At 66.0% G+C, this 16,846-nt stretch overlaps 2 protein-coding genes across 3 annotated transcripts in view; both read left to right on the top strand.

The window, feature by feature from the left end:
• Nucleotides 1-1,867: 1,867 nt before the first annotated feature.
• Nucleotides 1,868-6,789, top strand: CD68 (CD68 molecule; the record flags this gene model as incomplete). Its single annotated transcript, XM_054005577.1, has 6 exons — nt 1,868-2,114; nt 4,000-4,529; nt 4,820-4,939; nt 5,169-5,241; nt 5,974-6,141; nt 6,396-6,789. Coding segments are annotated over 6 exons (1,278 nt in total), but the record flags the coding sequence as incomplete, so codon positions are not given.
• Nucleotides 6,790-9,874: 3,085 nt separating this feature from the next.
• Nucleotides 9,875-16,846, top strand: part of MPDU1 (mannose-P-dolichol utilization defect 1) — a 21,255-nt gene continuing 14,283 nt past the window's right edge. Inside the window, exon 1 of one of the 2 annotated variants that reach the window (XM_054005765.1) lies at nt 9,875-10,235. In XM_054005765.1, the coding sequence (XP_053861740.1) occupies nt 10,145-10,235 (91 nt within the window). In that variant the 5' untranslated portion in view covers nt 9,875-10,144. The remainder of the gene's footprint in view (nt 10,236-16,846) is intronic. The other variant, XM_054005764.1, reaches the window with a different exon arrangement.

Genomic DNA, 16,846 nt, shown 5'->3' with positions numbered 1-16,846 from the left:
CCAATAGGGGGTAGTTCACACTACACTGGGCTGCCTTTTTTCTCTCTTCTTCCCCGGCCTTGCTGAGTGACACCTGGCATGTAGCAGTCCTCCCTCCTTGCCTCAGTTTCCCCACTGACATTGAGCTGATACCACCTTTTGCGGGAGGGCCTTGCAAGCTACTGACTAGAAGAGCAAGAGGCGGGGATTATAGCGGAGGGGGTTGGTGGCAGGGGTGGGATCCCAGCTATTTCCTTGGCAGCTGGACTCATGAGTTGGGGGAGGGATGGTAAAGATGCTCCTGCCAGAGTGTCCCCTGCTACACACTGGGGCTAGGAGTTCACACTCCTTTGACTCATAGGGGCCCTCAAGGCTTAAAAAAAAAAAGCAGGGGGTGATACTGGGGCTCTTAATGTGACTTGGGGATCATGGCTACTGTCCCCCCAAACAACCCAGGAGGAAGGACAGGCTCCTGGATACAGCAGGGTCCATTCTTTACTTCCCCGTTTGAATGAGCTCCAGGAGTTCTCCCACTGCTGAAATCTTGTGGCGGGGAGTTCCATGGGTGAACAACCGGGCTTCCTGTTCTACTAGGCTGTCGCGATACTTCGACCAGCTGTACCTCCTCCTGGGTCAGGGGTAGGAAACCCAGAAGTTCACAGGGCCTGGCCTTTGTCCCCCAGCTTGACAGTTTTGAACCCAGGTGTCCAAGCCCAAATCCACTAGGGGACAGGGCTGATAGAACCCAGGAGTCCGGGCTCCCAGGCCTGACCGTTTATTTGCCTTGAATCCCCCTGTTGCTACAACAGAGGTTGTAGCAGGACGGCTGGGTCCTGCCCCGGCTCCTCCGTGTGACTCCTAGCCCCTTAGCCCTCTCCCTGTTCACTGAGTGTCCTAGTGAATCTCCCCCCTGGCAGCAGGAGTTCCGCAGGTCTCTCGCTTTAGGCTTTAATAAGCTGGCAATTGGCCGGCAAGGAGATGCAGGGGCGGAGCGTTCCCCAGGGCTGAAGGGGGGCAGGAGTGGGGCCATGAGGCTGCCCCCTGGTGGTGATAAGGTGTAAGTTGCTTCCCTCCACAGCACCCCCAGTGGGAGACAGGAGCAAAGCGGGCTGGGGCCCTGGTGCAGGTCAGAGGTGAATTGTGGGGGGGGGGGGTTTCATCTCCTACCCCGCCCTTTGCATCTAAAACCACCTGAGCTCCCCTGAAAGAAAACAAAGGCCAGCATGTGTCTCCCAGCCCCCACTCCCAGAGCCGGGGAGAGAACCCAGGAGTCCTGGCTCCCAGCCCCCCAGCTCTAACCCACCAGCCCCCACTCCCCTCCCAGAGCCAGGGAGAGAACCCAGCAGTCCTGGCTCCCAGCCCCCCCTGCTCTGACCCACCAGCCCCCACTCCCCTCCCAGAGCCGGGGAGAGAACCCAGGAGTCCTGGCTCCCAGCCCCCCCTGCTCTAACCTACCAGCCCCCACTCCCCTCCCAGAGCCGGTAGAGAACCCAGGAGTCCTGGCTCCCAGCCCCCCCTGCTCTAACGCACCAGCCTCCCCAGCTGCAGGCCAACCACGTGAAGGTCACAGGCCTTTCTTGGGGGCTGACTCAGCGCCGTCCACGGATCTTCATGGGGAACTGAAAGCCCTGAATCATCAGCCCCCCCCCACCCCCCGGCCTGTGGTCCGAGGCAGCCAGAGTCCATCACAGGCACGAGTCCATCTTACGCGGCGTCCCGCCACCCCCAGCCCGGCCCCAGGGCCTATGTCATCTCAGCACCTGTAAAACCAGCTGCCCCGCCCCAGAGGTGGGCGCATCTCAGCGCCGGGCGAGGGGTCCCTGTATAACCGGCTGTCCCGCCCCAGAGGTGGGCGCGTCTCAGCGCCGGGCGAGGGGTCCCTGGGTAACCAGCCGCCCCGCCCCAGAAGTGGGCGCATCTCAGCCTCGAGGACTTGTTATCTGTGCGTGTTGTTGGAGCTGGGAGGCGGGTGCACGACCTTGGAAAGGGAACTGGTTTCGTTTCCTTCAGTTTATCAGTGAAGTGCAGGACGGGACAGGAGGGAGGCACGGAGCGAGGGACGGACCCAGGGACAGACGGACAATTCAGCAGCCTCTCCAGCATGGGGACCCTGTCCCTGCTGCTCTGCCTGGCAGGTGGGTGCTGCTCTTTTCTACAGGTGGCATCTCTCTAACCCACCGTACCCCACTCCCCTCCCAGAGCCGGGGAGAGAACCCAGGAGTCCTGGCTCCCAGCCCCCCCTGCTCTAACCCACCAGCCCCCACTCCCCTCCCAGAGCCGGGGGGAGAACCCAGGAGTCCTGGCTCCCAGCCCCCCCTGCTCTAACCACCAGCCCCCACTCCCCTCTCAGAGCCGGGGAGAGAACCCAGGAGTCCTGGCTCCCAGCCCCCCCTTCTCTAACCACCAGACCCCACTCCCTTCCCAGAGCCGGGGATAGAACCCAGGAGTCCTGGCTCCCAGCCCCTCCTGCTCGAAAACCACCAGCCCGCACTCCCTTCCCGGAGCCGGGGAGAGAACCCAGGAGTCCTGGCTCCCAGCCCCCCTGCTCTGACCCACCAGCCCCCACTCCCCTCCCAGAGCCGGGGAGAGAACCCAGGAGTCCTGGCTACCAGCCCCCACCAACTTCCATTTAACTTTGTTCACCTGTGCGATCAAATCTGTTTTGCTCCGGGGTCATTTTTAAACAATGTTGGTTTTCCGCAAAGATTTGGGTGGGAAAAGGGGCATTTCCTGCCGGGTCGGCACTCACCGAAGTCGAACAAGTTGGTGGAGGCGGCTAAACTGGGGGGGTGGGGAGCGGCTAAGCTCCCTTCCCCCGCCCCAGCCCCCCAAAATTGAATTTCCATGTTATTGTTTTCAGCAGTCAGCAGAAAACTGGCCGGGCATTCGGGGTTTGCTTGAGATCTTGGTGGGGAACCAAATATTGCCCCCTCCCACATTTGGCACAGAAAAAATTTGAAATTTGGACGATTCACGTGGGTGGCACAAAGCCTCCGAAAATTTCACAGCAGAGAGGAGATTTTTATTTATTTTTGTATCGAACCAAAGGTTAACGTTACGCAATTCTGACAACGGAAATATTTTAAGATTTATAGTGCTCCGACTTGGCCACGAAAGCCTGAATCTGGGGTGGAAAAAAATGGGATTTTTTCTGTTTCCCCATCAGTTCCCCCCGCCCCACACAAAAAACAGGGACAATGTTCCTTTTCCCTGAAATGTTGGGTGAAAAATGAGCAAGAAAACCTACTTGATTTCAAAACACACATAAATCCATCATCCGCTAACAGATGTAACCCCACCCACCGTGTCTTGTGAATATCCCGGCTGCCAACAAGGTTATTTCAACGTTTTCAGACCATCGCAATCTGTGGAGTCGTCCTCAAAGTCCATTTTTTTGGTCCCCAAGAGAATGTTAAGCGGGGTTAACTCTGAAACCTACCGAGGGCACAATTGGAAACGAGCCACCAACTCTGCTGCTACATGAAACATAGCATCAGAGTGGGTGGCTGGACAACAAGGCAGGAAGGATTTTGCGGGGAGCTGGGGTAGGGGCTTTGCCCCTACTTTCTATCTCACAGGACCTATATTCTTAAATGGGGTGTTAACTCTGATGGTACATTTCATGTAGCAGCTGGTGTCGGCTGAGAGAGGATCACTTAGGGGGCAGGATTTGAGGGCACAATGTAATTGCGGGGCCCGCATCCTTTAGAATATGGAGGATCGAACCTGGATTTTTCGGGGGTGTTAATTCTGGACCCTAATGGTGGCAAAATGACTTGGTTCCCTAAAGAAGGTGAGTTAAAAGATTGTGCCTGACATGGGCATGATGGGCAAGGGGGCAGTCAGAGGGCAGAGGCTGTGGGAGGAGAGAAATTAGCAACTGGGTTAGCAACATGTGTGTTTACTCTGGACCCTAATGATGGCCACAGTAACACAACTAGCCAGGGGAGGCATATTCGTGCCCTGTATCTACTTTGGAGGTCTAATTGTTCCTCCCCACCATCTTCCTCACCCCTCTAGTCTGCATCTCCACCCTGCCTGGCGACGGGGCCCAGGAACTCACCACGCCCGGCTCCGGACTCGAGGCCCCGTGTGACGGCGACGGCTGCCCCCGCCATAAGAAATCGGCCACCCTTGTGCCGTCTTTCACCAAAACCACCGCCACCACGACCCACCGCACGAAGCCCCCCACCACGACCCACCCAACCAATCACACCACGACCCACCCGGCCAATCACACCACGACCCACCACACGACGCCCCACACCACGTCCCACCCGGCCAATCACACCACGACCCACCACACGACGCCCCCCACCACGACCCACCCGGCCAATCACACCACGTCCCACCCAGCCAATCACACCACGTCCCATCCAGCCAATCACACCACCGTGCACACGACCCCCCACCTCACCACGGCGGGCCCGCCGGGGCCCCCGGATGTGGCGGTTGGGAACTACTCGGTGCAGAATGGGTCAGACGTCTGCCTCCGGGTGCAATCGGGCCTCCAGATCTGGGTCCGATATGAGAACGGCTCCAAAGCGCAGGTATGGGGAAGGGGAGGCTGGTGGGTTAGAGTGGGGGGGGGGCTGGGAGCCAGGACTCCTGGGTTCTCTCCCCGGCTCTGGGAGGGGAGTGGGGGCTGGTGGGTTAGAGCAGGGGGGGCTGGGAGCCAGGACTCCTGGGTTCTCTCCCCGGCTCTGGGAGGGGAGCAGGGGCTGGTGGGTTAGAGGAGGGGGGGCGGTGGGAGCCAGGACTCCTGGGTTCTCTCCCCAGGACTCGTGGGGTTCGGGTATGAAGGTGATACCAGGTCACCCAACTTCTTTCTCTCTTCCAGCTCTGGGGAGCTTTTGCCATTCAGCCGAACCACACCAAGGTGTCGGGAAAATGCTCCGACGAGTCAGCCACCATGGAGCTCACCTTCGCTCAGGGCTTCCTGAACTTCACCTTCGTAAAGGTACCGACCGGGGGCGCTGTGGGGCAGGGAGGGAGGACTGGGCTCAGTGGGGGCGCTCTCCCCTGGCAGGCAGGACTGACCCCAGGGCGGCGCTAGGGGGTGCTGTGGGGCAGGGAGCGGGGCGGGGGTTGTATAAACAGCTGCTGTGCTGCACCCCAGAGGCGGCTGCATCACTGTGCTGGGCCAACGTTGAGGGTACAAACGTCTCCTGTCCCTTGTGTCTCCCCAGAATAAAACCCAGAACTCCGTCTACCTGCATGAGGTCCAAGCCAGCCTGACCATCCAGTTCCCTGGGGCCACACGTGAGAACGGGGGTCGAGGCTGTGCGGGGGAAGGTTGGGAGGAGTTGGGGGAAAGGTTTAGGGCAATGGGGCACGTTCAGGGTCTCGGGGTGACATTGGGAGTTCAGGGTTGACTTCAGAGACGTCAGGGTGACTTTGAGGGGTTGGGGTGACTTTTGGGGGCTCAGGGGGTTGGGGGTAACTGGGGATTTGGGGGAGTTGGGGTGACTGGGTATTTGGGGTGACTTTGAGGGGTTAGGGTGACTTTTGGGGGGTTGGAGGTGACTTTGGGAGTTCAGGGGAGTCAGGGTTATTGGGCGTTCGGGGTGACTTTGAGGGTTTGGGGTGACGGAAAGGTCAGGGTGACTTTGAGGAGTGGGGTGACTTTGGGAGATCAGGGGGTTGGGGTGAATTTGGGGAATCGGACGGCTTCGGGGTGACTTTGGGGGTTGGGGGTGATTTTGAGGAGTCAGGGGGACTTTGAGAAGTTGGGGTGACTTTGGGGGGTCTCGGGGATTGGGGTGACTGGGGGTTTCAGTTGACTTTGAGGAGTCAGGGGGACTTTGAGGGGTTCAGGGTGACTTTGGGGGCTCAGGGGTGACTTTGGGGGATCGGAGGGTTTGTGGTGACTGGGAGTTTGGGGTGACTTCAGGGGGCTCGGGGTGCCTTTCAGGGAAGGTTCGTGGCTTGTGGTCGGTGAGGTGGGTGATTTGGGGGGCTGGCTCTGATCTCTGCCCCCCTTGCCCCCCCCAGAGAGGCAATTCGTGGTGCAGAACGCCAGCCTGCGGGAGTTCGAAGCCCGGATGGGGCACTCGTACCAGTGCCAGAACCGCAGCTTGGCGCTGGGCCCGGCCTTCCACCTTGACGCCCTGCACGAGCGGATCCAGGCCTTCGCCCTGCCCGCGGGCGGCTTCGGGGAAGGTACCGGCCCCCCTCGGCCCCAGATCTGCCCCCCACAACCTCCCTCCTGGCCCCCCATTCCTGCCCCTTCACAGCCCCACGCTCAGCTCCCTCTCCCAACCCACATCCCCTCTGCTGCCCCATAAACCTCTCTCCCCCTGCCCCCCATTCCCCCTATCTGAGCCCTGCCCTGCCCCATAGCCCTCTTATCTCCCCCGCCCCCCACCTCCCAGCATAGCCCCCCGGTCTCACCCCCTGCCCCTCCTCTCTTGCAGCCGAGCTGTGCCCAGAGGAGCAGCACAGCGCGCTAGTGCCCATCATCATCGGGGTGGTTCTGCTGGTCCTGATCCTGATCATCGTCATCGCCTACTTGGTGGGCCGGCGCAGGGCTCGGGGCGGCTACCAGACCCTCTGAGGGGCCGAGACACTGGGGGGGAATGAGGCCTGTCCCCTCTAGGGGGCGCCGGCTCCCCCCCGGCCCCAGGGCGGGGACTGGCTGGCTCAGGGGGGCGGGGAATGGGGCAGGGACCTGTCCCCTCTGGGGGGCACCGGCTCCCATCCAGCCCCAGGGCGGGGACTGGCTGACTCAGGGGGCGGGGGGCAGGGAACAGGGTCAGAGAACCATGTATTTTATTTTACTGATTAAATAAATTTGGGGTTGTTAGTAAATACGAGGACGGCTCAGTTACTGTCCGTGCACCGGCTCTTGGCAACATCCCAATGAGATTACCCGCCCCCCCCGCAAAAAACAGCCCCCCCCCATAACAATTCTGTTCAACAATAAATGGGGATTACATCTCCTGGTCTTAAGGAGATGCGCCCACCTCTGGGGCGGGGCGGCCGGTTACACGGGGACCCCTTGGCCAGCGCTGAGATGCGCCCACCTCTGGGGCGGGGCGGCTGGTTACACGGGGACCCCTCGCCCGGCGCTGAGATGCGCCCACCTCTGGGGCGGGGTGGTGGCTGTTGAAAACATAAGTCTAGGACAAGGACTGGGGTGCTCCTGGGAGTGGGGCTCAGCAGGGGGTGCTCTCCCCCACAGGCCCCAGGGATGCTGGGCTGCAGGGAGGGTGTCGGGGTGTGGGGGCAGCCCAGCAGCCTGGCTGTATCCCGGCTCCCCAAGGGATGCCCAGTCTCCCAGGTGGCCCCAGCAGGGTCCCGTTAACTCAGCCGTGTGCAGGAACAGCCCCACCCGACTCCCAGGGGGAAGTGGGGGTGTCACGAGGCTGCTTCTGTCATTGCAGGGCAGGGACAGGGGCAGCACCCTCAGGCCACGCCCCTTTCTATGATCCATGATCAAGCCACGCCCCTTGCCTCACAAACCACACCCTCTTCTAACTTCCATGACTAATCCACGCCTCCGGTATGAGTTTGCTCTTTAGCTCCACCCCCCCATGGATCCCATTCTCCCCGAGCCCTTTAAACCACGCCCCCTTTTCAAGTGTCCTGCAGCAAGCCCTGCCCCCCTCCACAAGTCCTTTATTCCATTGGCATTTATAAAGATGCGGCCACCTCTGGGGGGGGGGAGGGAGGCTGGTTACAGAGGGACCCTGCGCCCAGCACTGAGATGCGGTCACCTCTGGATGGGTAGACTGGCTGGACAGACAGATACAGCCCCTCCCTGCATGTCCTCCTTGCTGTCCATCTGGAAGGCCAGGCAGCCAGCCAGAGCTGCTGAACGAGCCGGGCTAGGGCTGACCAGGCAGCTATGGGGTGGGAGTGGGGCAGAGAAAAGGGTCAGGTGTTGGCGGACAGTTACAGCACAGCTCCTTTGGGTTGAAGTTTTCGTTTATTGTGGCTACAGAGAATCCAGGCGTCTGGTTCCTCCCAATATCCCCTCCCCCACTGCCCACCCCCCACTTCAACTGCCCCTTCCCGAGCCTGGTTTCAAAGTCCCAGGTCCCCTCCCACACCCCAGTTCTGACACCCTGCCCCTACCCACACACCTGCCTGGCACCCTCACTTCACCTGCCTCCCTACCCCCACCCACAGGAGAGGCAATTTCAGGTTGTGGCCGGGAACCTTCAGCAGATTAAGCAGGAAGGCTGGAAGCCAGGACGCCTGGGTTCTCTCCCCGGCTCTGGGAGGGGAGTGGGGTCTGGTGGGTTAGAGCAGGGAGGGGACTGGGAGCCAGGACTCCTGGGTTCTATCCCTCAGTCCCGCAAGGTCAGAGCCAGCGCTTCACGGATCTCAGCCGCGGCGCCCTCCTCTCCCTCCCCGTCCTCGAAGGGCTCTTCCTCCTCCTCCTCCTCCTCTTCCTCCACCATCCAGCGGGGCTGGAAGACGTCGCCGTGCATCTCGCAGACGTTGTGGAGGGTGGAGCAGGCGGCGATCAGGGTGGGCAGGAAAGAGACGTCCGTATCGTTGCGTTTCTGCAGGCAGCGCCAGCGACCCCTGAGGCGCCCGAAGGCCACCCCCACCACAGTGCGGGCGGCAGCGGCGTACTCGTTAAACCGCCTCTGGGCCGGCGTGAGCTCCCCGGCCCGGTAAGGCCTCATCAGCCAGGGCAGGAGTGGGTAGGACGGGCCACCCAGAAGGTAGACGGGCACCTGTACGCCTCCCACGTCCCGGGCCGCCCCGGGGAAGAGCTCCCCCTGCTGGGCACGCTGGTAGAGCTCGGAGGCCTGGAGCACCTGGGCGTCAGTCTGCCTCCCCGGGCAGCCGACGTTGACGTCCCAGAAGCAGCCGCGGGCATCGACGGCAGCCTGCAGCACCACCGAGTGCCAGCCCCGGCGGTTGAAGTACCCAGCGGCGTTCTCGTTGGGGGCCCGGATGGGGATGTGCAGGGCCCCCAGCACGCCGGCCAGCTGCGGTGGGGCGGGGAAGCCAGCGGCCCGGGGCCCGGCGGGGGCGGCCACGTAAGCCGGGGTGAGGATGGCCACCACAGCCTCGCAGACGTCGCGCAGGATCTTGCAGACGGTGGAGCGGGAGACGCCGAACTGCTGCTCCACGGCCCGGTACTCGGTGCATGCACCCAGGCGCCACAGGGTCATGGCCAGGCGGACCTCGGCGGGGATGGCCCGGCGCATGTTGGTGTCCCGCCGCTGGATGGCCCCCCGCAGCCGCCCGCAGAGGTAGTCGAAGGTGGCCGGGCCCAGGCGGAAGTTCTCGGCCCACTCGCCGGGCCCGAAGGCCTTGGCCCGCACCGTGTCCCAGAAGGCCGAGCTCCGGGCCTTGCTCCACAGCCGCCGCTCCCGGGCCGGGGCGGGTGGCGGCGGCGGTGGGAGGAGCGGGAGGCCGGCCGGGCGGGGGCCGGGCCCGGACACCGGGGTCCCTGCCAGCCAGAGCAGGGCGAAGCGGCGGCCCCAGCGGGCCCGGGCCCGGCGGCGGCGGGCAGCCCGGTGGCGGCGGGCAGCCTCCCGCAGGCGGCGGCCCCGTTGCAGCCGCAGGTAGTAGAGGAGGCAGAGGGCCACGGCCCCCCGGCTCAGGGCAGGGAGCGGGCAAGATGGCGGAGCTGGGGCGGCCATCTTGGGTTGGCCAAAGTTTGGTCAAGGCAGTGACGGAGTGGGGGGAGGGGCGCTAGGGCGCATGCGCGGGAAGGGAAAGAAGGGGAGGGTTTGAGGAAAGAGCACATGCGCGGGGAGGAATGGGAGATGGTTGGGGGGAACGGCGCATGCGCGAGGAGCAAAGGGGGCGGTGGAAGGGCTGGGCGCATGCGCGAGGAGGAAATGGGGACGGTGGAAGGGCTGAGCGCATGCGTGCCCCATCAGACACATGGCGCATACTAGGCTTTGGCCGCGCTTCCCCTTTGTCTCCCCCCTCCGTTGCGCATGCGCCGCAGCGAGCGGGCGCGAAACAGGCGCCTGCCTACTGCGGAGGGGGGACTCTGCGGAGGGAGTGCGGGCGCGTGCGCACCAGGCGTGTAACTCAGGGAGGTTCCCGCGCGCGCACCGACTCCGGGGCGGCTGGCGCGTGCGCAGTGAGTGGAGCCGCGGGCTTCTCCGCGCCTGCGCCGTAGGAACCCTGGCACCATGAAGGCGGAAGCGCCGGCAAAGCCGGTGTGGGAGTGTCGCCATTTTCCAAAATGGCGGCGGCGCTGCAGGGGCTGCTGGTCCCGCACCTGCTGCCCGAGCGCTGCTACGACGAGCTTTTCCTGCGCTTCAACCTGCTGCACGGTGAGCGCGCGCCCCTCCCGCCCGGACCACACCCCCTGGTCGGCATGGCGGAGCATGCGGCAGCCCTCCGGCGCTCCATAGGCGCGGGGCGGAAGGGCCGCGTGCCACCGCCATGTTGGTGCGGGGCGGAAGTCCTGCCTGAGGCGTGCCGCCGCCATGCTCGTGAGGGGCGGAAGTCCCCAGAAGTGGGGTTCCAGGGGGAAGGGTGACCCCAATTCTCAGCCCGCTCCCCTGGGATGACACATCCCGGCCACTGCCTCCCACTTAGGTGGGGGGACAATGGAGGCGCAGTGTGGGTTGTTTGGGGCAATTGGACAGGGGCGGTGGGGTGGGGGAGCAGTGGGGGTTGGGTAGGGGACAATGGGGTGGGGTAGGGGTGCCAGGGGAGCAGTGGGGGTTGGTTGGGGGTCGGTGGGGTAGGGGTGACGGGGGAGCAGTGGGGGTTGGTTGGGGGTCGGTGGGGTAGGGGTGACGGGGGAGCAGTGGGGGTTGGTTGGGGGTCGGTGGGGTAGGGGTGCCGGGGGAGCAGTGGGGGTTGGTTGGGGGTCAGTGGGGTAGGGTGGGGGTGCCAGGGGAGCAGTGGGGGTTGGTTGGGGGTCGGTGGGGTAGGGTGGGGGTGCCAGGGGAGCAGTGGGGGTTGGTTGGGGGTCGGTGGGGTAGGGGTGCCAGGGGAGCAGTGGGGGTTGGTTGGGGGTCGGTGGGGTAGGGTGGGGGTGCCAGGGGAGCAGTGGGGGTTGGTTGGGGGTCGGTGGGGTAGGGGTGCCAGGGGAGCAGTGGGGGTTGGTTGGGGGTCGGTGGGGTAGGGTGGGGGTGCCAGGGGAGCAGTGGGGGTTGGTTGGGGGTCAGTGGGGTAGGGTGGGGGTGCCAGGGGAGCAGTGGGGGTTGGTTGGGGGTCGGTGGGGTAGGGGGGCTGGGGAGCAGTGGGGGTTGGTTGGGGGTCGGTGGGGTATGGGTGACGGGGGAGCAGTGGGGGTTGGTTGGGGGTCGGTGGGGTAGGGGTGCCAGGGGAGCAGTGGGGGTTGGTTGGGGGTCGGTGGGGTAGGGTGGGGGTGCCAGGGGAGCAGTGGGGGTTGGTTGGGGGTCGGTGGGGTATGGGTGACGGGGGAGCAGTGGGGGTTGGTTGGGGGTCAGTGGGGTAGGGTGGGGGTGCCAGGGGAGCAGTGGGGGTTGGTTGGGGGTCGGTGGGGTAGGGGTGCCAGGGGAGCAGTGGGGGTTGGTTGGGGGTCGGTGGGGTAGGGGTGCCAGGGGAGCAGTGGGGGTTGGTTGGGGGTCGGTGGGGTAGGGTGAGGGTGACGGGGGAGCAGTGGGGGTTGGTTGGGGGTCAGTGGGGTAGGGTGGGGGTGCCAGGGAAGCAGTGGGGGTTGGTTGGGGGTCGGTGGGGTATGGGTGACGGGGGAGCAGTGGGGGTTGGTTGGGGGTCGGTGGGGTAGGGTGGGGGTGCCAGGGGAGCAGTGGGGGTTGGTTGGGGGTCGGTGGGGTAGGGGGGCTGGGGAGCAGTGGGGGTTGGTTGGGGGTCGGTGGGGTGGGGGTGCCAGGGGAGCAGTGGGGGTTGGTTGGGGGTCAGTGGGGTAGGGTGGGGGTGCCAGGGGAGCAGTGGGGGTTGGTTGGGGGTCGGTGGGGTAGGGGTGCCAGGGGAGCAGTGGGGGTTGGTTGGGGGTCGGTGGGGTATGGGTGACGGGGGAGCAGTGGGGGTTGGTTGGGGGTCGGTGGGGTAGGGGTGCCAGGGGAGCAGTGGGGGTTGGTTGGGGGTCGGTGGGGTAGGGGTGCCAGGGGAGCAGTGGGGGTTGGTTGGGGGTCGGTGGGGTAGGGTGAGGGTGACGGGGGAGCAGTGGGGGTTGGTTGGGGGTCAGTGGGGTAGGGTGGGGGTGCCAGGGAAGCAGTGGGGGTTGGTTGGGGGTCGGTGGGGTATGGGTGACGGGGGAGCAGTGGGGGTTGGTTGGGGGTCGGTGGGGTAGGGTGGGGGTGCCAGGGGAGCAGTGGGGGTTGGTTGGGGGTCGGTGGGGTAGGGGTGCCAGGGGAGCAGTGGGGGTTGGTTGGGGGTCGGTGGGGTAGGGGTGCCAGGGGAGCAGTGGGGGTTGGTTGGGGGTCGGTGGGGTAGGGGTGCCAGGGGAGCAGTGGGGGTTGGTTGGGGGTCGGTGGGGTAGGGTGAGGGTGACGGGGGAGCAGTGGGGGTTGGTTGGGGGTCAGTGGGGTAGGGTGGGGGTGCCAGGGAAGCAGTGGGGGTTGGTTGGGGGTCGGTGGGGTATGGGTGACGGGGGAGCAGTGGGGGTTGGTTGGGGGTCGGTGGGGTAGGGTGGGGGTGCCAGGGGAGCAGTGGGGGTTGGTTGGGGGTCAGTGGGGTAGGGTGGGGGTGCCAGGGGAGCAGTGGGGGTTGGTTGGGGGTCAGTGGGGTAGGGGTGCCAGGGGAGCAGTGGGGGTTGGTTGGGGGTCGGTGGGGTAGGGTGGGGGTGCCAGGGGAGCAGTGGGGGTTGGTTGGGGGTCGGTGGGGTAGGGGTGCCAGGGGAGCAGTGGGGGTTGGTTGGGGGTCGGTGGGGTAGGGGTGCCAGGGGAGCAGTGGGGGTTGGTTGGGGGTCGGTGGGGTAGGGGTGCCAGGGGAGCAGTGGGGGTTGGTTGGGGGTCGGTGGGGTAGGGTGAGGGTGACGGGGGAGCAGTGGGGGTTGGTTGGGGGTCAGTGGGGTAGGGTGGGGGTGCCAGGGAAGCAGTGGGGGTTGGTTGGGGGTCGGTGGGGTATGGGTGACGGGGGAGCAGTGGGGGTTGGTTGGGGGTCGGTGGGGTAGGGTGGGGGTGCCAGGGGAGCAGTGGGGGTTGGTTGGGGGTCAGTGGGGTAGGGTGGGGGTGCCAGGGGAGCAGTGGGGGTTGGTTGGGGGTCAGTGGGGTAGGGGTGCCAGGGGAGCAGTGGGGGTTGGTTGGGGGTCGGTGGGGTAGGGGTGACGGGGGAGCAGTGGGGGTTGGTTGGGGGTCGGTGGGGTAGGGGTGCCAGGGGAGCAGTGGGGGTTGGTTGGGGGTCGGTGGGGTAGGGGTGCCAGGGGAGCAGTGGGGGTTGGTTGGGGGTCGGTGGGGTAGGGTGAGGGTGACGGGGGAGCAGTGGGGGTTGGTTGGGGGTCAGTGGGGTAGGGTGGGGGTGCCAGGGAAGCAGTGGGGGTTGGTTGGGGGTCGGTGGGGTATGGGTGACGGGGGAGCAGTGGGGGTTGGTTGGGGGTCGGTGGGGTAGGGTGGGGGTGCCAGGGGAGCAGTGGGGGTTGGTTGGGGGTCGGTGGGGTAGGGGGGCTGGGGAGCAGTGGGGGTTGGTTGGGGGTCGGTGGGGTGGGGGTGCCAGGGGAGCAGTGGGGGTTGGTTGGGGGTCAGTGGGGTAGGGTGGGGGTGCCAGGGGAGCAGTGGGGGTTGGTTGGGGGTCGGTGGGGTAGGGGTGACGGGGGAGCAGTGGGGGTTGGTTGGGGGTCGGTGGGGTAGGGTGGGGGTGCCAGGGGAGCAGTGGGGGTTGGTTGGGGGTCGGTGGGGTAGGGGTGCCAGGGGAGCAGTGGGGGTTGGTTGGGGGTCGGTGGGGTAGGGGTGCCAGGGGAGCAGTGGGGGTTGGTTGGGGGTCGGTGGGGTAGGGGTGCCAGGGGAGCAGTGGGGGTTGGTTGGGGGTCGGTGGGGTAGGGTGAGGGTGACGGGGGAGCAGTGGGGGTTGGTTGGGGGTCAGTGGGGTAGGGTGGGGGTGCCAGGGAAGCAGTGGGGGTTGGTTGGGGGTCGGTGGGGTATGGGTGACGGGGGAGCAGTGGGGGTTGGTTGGGGGTCGGTGGGGTAGGGTGGGGGTGCCAGGGGAGCAGTGGGGGTTGGTTGGGGGTCGGTGGGGTAGGGGGGCTGGGGAGCAGTGGGGGTTGGTTGGGGGTCGGTGGGGTGGGGGTGCCAGGGGAGCAGTGGGGGTTGGTTGGGGGTCAGTGGGGTAGGGTGGGGGTGCCAGGGGAGCAGTGGGGGTTGGTTGGGGGTCAGTGGGGTAGGGGTGCCAGGGGAGCAGTGGGGGTTGGTTGGGGGTCGGTGGGGTATGGGTGACGGGGGAGCAGTGGGGGTTGGTTGGGGGTCGGTGGGGTAGGGGTGCCAGGGGAGCAGTGGGGGTTGGTTGGGGGTCGGTGGGGTAGGGGTGACGGGGGAGCAGTGGGGGTTGGTTGGGGGTCGGTGGGGTAGGGGTGCCGGGGGAGCAGTGGGGGTTGGTTGGGGGTCAGTGGGGTAGGGTGGGGGTGCCAGGGGAGCAGTGGGGGTTGGTTGGGGGTCGGTGGGGTATGGGTGACGGGGGAGCAGTGGGGGTTGGTTGGGGGTCGGTGGGGTAGGGGTGCCGGGGGAGCAGTGGGGGTTGGTTGGGGGTCAGTGGGGTAGGGTGGGGGTGCCAGGGGAGCAGTGGGGGTTGGTTGGGGGTCGGTGGGGTAGGGGTGCCAGGGGAGCAGTGGGGGTTGGTTGGGGGTCAGTGGGGTAGGGTGGGGGTGCCAGGGGAGCAGTGGGGGTTGGTTGGGGGTCGGTGGGGTAGGGGTGCCAGGGGAGCAGTGGGGGTTGGTTGGGGGTCGGTGGGGTATGGGTGACGGGGGAGCAGTGGGGGTTGGTTGGGGGTCGGTGGGGTAGGGGTGCCAGGGGAGCAGTGGGGGTTGGTTGGGGGTCGGTGGGGTAGGGGGGCTGGGGAGCAGTGGGGGTTGGTTGGGGGTCGGTGGGGTAGGGGTGACGGGGGAGCAGTGAGGGTTGGTTGGGGGTCGGTGGGGTAGGGGGGCTGGGGAGCAGTGGGGGTTGGTTGGGGGTCGGTGGGGTGGGGGTGCCAGGGGAGCAGTGGGGGTTGGTTGGGGGTCGGTGGGGTATGGGTGACGGGGGAGCAGTGGGGGTTGGTTTGGGGTCAGTGGGGTAGGGTGGGGGTGCCAGGGGAGCAGTGGAGGTTGGTTGGGGGTCGGTGGGGTAGGGGTGCCAGGGGAGCAGTGGGGGTTGGTTGGGGGTCGGTGGGGTATGGGTGACGGGGGAGCAGTGGGGGTTGGTTTGGGGTCGGTGGGGTAGGGGTGCCAGGGGAGCAGTGGGGGTTGGTTGGGGGTCCGTGGGGTAGGGTGGGGGTGCCAGGGGAGCAGTGGGGGTTGGTTGGGGGTCAGTGGGGTAGGGTGGGGGTGCCAGGGGAGCAGTGGGGGTTGGTTGGGGGTCAGTGGGGTATGGGTGACGGGGGAGCAGTGGGGGTTGGTTGGGGGTCGGTGGGGTAGGGGTGACGGGGGAGCAGTGGGGGTTGGTTGGGGGTCGGTGGGGTAGGGGTGCCAGGGGAGCAGTGGGGGTTGGTTGGGGGTCAGTGGGGTAGGGTGGGGGTGCCAGGGGAGCAGTGGGGGTTGGTTGGGGGTCAGTGGGGTATGGGTGACGGGGGAGCAGTGGGGGTTGGTTGGGGGTCGGTGGGGTAGGGGTGACGGGGGAGCAGTGGGGGTTGGTTGGGGGTCGGTGGGGTAGGGGTGCCAGGGGAGCAGTGGGGGTTGGTTGGGGGTCAGTGGGGTAGGGTGGGGGTGCCAGGGGAGCAGTGGGGGTTGGTTGGGGGTCGGTGGGGTAGGGGGGCTGGGGAGCAGTGGGGGTTGGTTGGGGGTCGGTGGGGTATGGGTGACGGGGGAGCAGTGGGGGTTGGTTGGGGGTCGGTGGGGTAGGGGTGCCAGGGGAGCAGTGGGGGTTGGTTGGGGGTCAGTGGGGTAGGGTGGGGGTGCCAGGGGAGCAGTGGGGTTGGTTGGGGGTCAGTGGGGTAGGGTGGGGGTGCCAGGGGAGCAGTGGGGGTTGGTTGGGGGTCGGTGGGGTAGGGGTGCCAGGGGAGCAGTGGGGGTTGGTTGGGGGTCGGTGGGGTATGGGTGACGGGGGAGCAGTGGGGGTTGGTTTGGGGTCGGTGGGGTAGGGGTGCCAGGGGAGCAGTGGGGGTTGGTTGGGGGTCAGTGGGGTAGGGTGGGGGTGCCAGGGGAGCAGTGGGGGTTGGTTGGGGGTCAGTGGGGTAGGGTGGGGGTGCCAGGGGAGCAGTGGGGGTTGGTTGGGGGTCAGTGGGGTATGGGTGACGGGGGAGCAGTGGGGGTTGGTTGGGGGTCGGTGGGGTAGGGGTGACGGGGGAGCAGTGGGGGTTGGTTGGGGGTCGGTGGGGTAGGGGTGCCAGGGGAGCAGTGGGGGTTGGTTGGGGGTCAGTGGGGTAGGGTGGGGGTGCCAGGGGAGCAGTGGGGGTTGGTTGGGGGTCAGTGGGGTAGGGTGGGGGTGCCAGGGGAGCAGTGGGGGTTGGTTGGGGGTCGGTGGGGTAGGGGTGACGGGGGAGCAGTGGGGGTTGGTTGGGGGTCGGTGGGGTATGGGTGACGGGGGAGCAGTGGGGGTTGGTTGGGGGTCGGTGGGGTAGGGGTGCCAGGGGAGCAGTGGGGGTTGGTTGGGGGTCAGTGGGGTAGGGTGGGGGTGCCAGGGGAGCAGTGGGGGTTGGTTGGGGGTCGGTGGGGTAGGGGTGACGGGGGAGCAGTGGGGGTTGGTTTGGGGTCGGTGGGGTAGGGGGGCTGGGGAGCAGTGGGGGTTGGTTGGGGGTCGGTGGGGTAGGGGTGCCAGGGGAGCAGTGGGGGTTGGTTGGGGGTCGGTGGGGTAGGGGTGCCAGGGGAGCAGTGGGGGTTGGTTGG

Source organism: Malaclemys terrapin, chromosome 15 (assembly GCF_027887155.1).
Source record: "Malaclemys terrapin pileata isolate rMalTer1 chromosome 15, rMalTer1.hap1, whole genome shotgun sequence".
NCBI classification, from domain to species: Eukaryota; Metazoa; Chordata; order Testudines; family Emydidae; genus Malaclemys; species Malaclemys terrapin.
The sequence above is the reverse complement of the archived record's forward strand: the minus strand, read 5'-3'. Positions and strand labels throughout refer to the sequence as shown.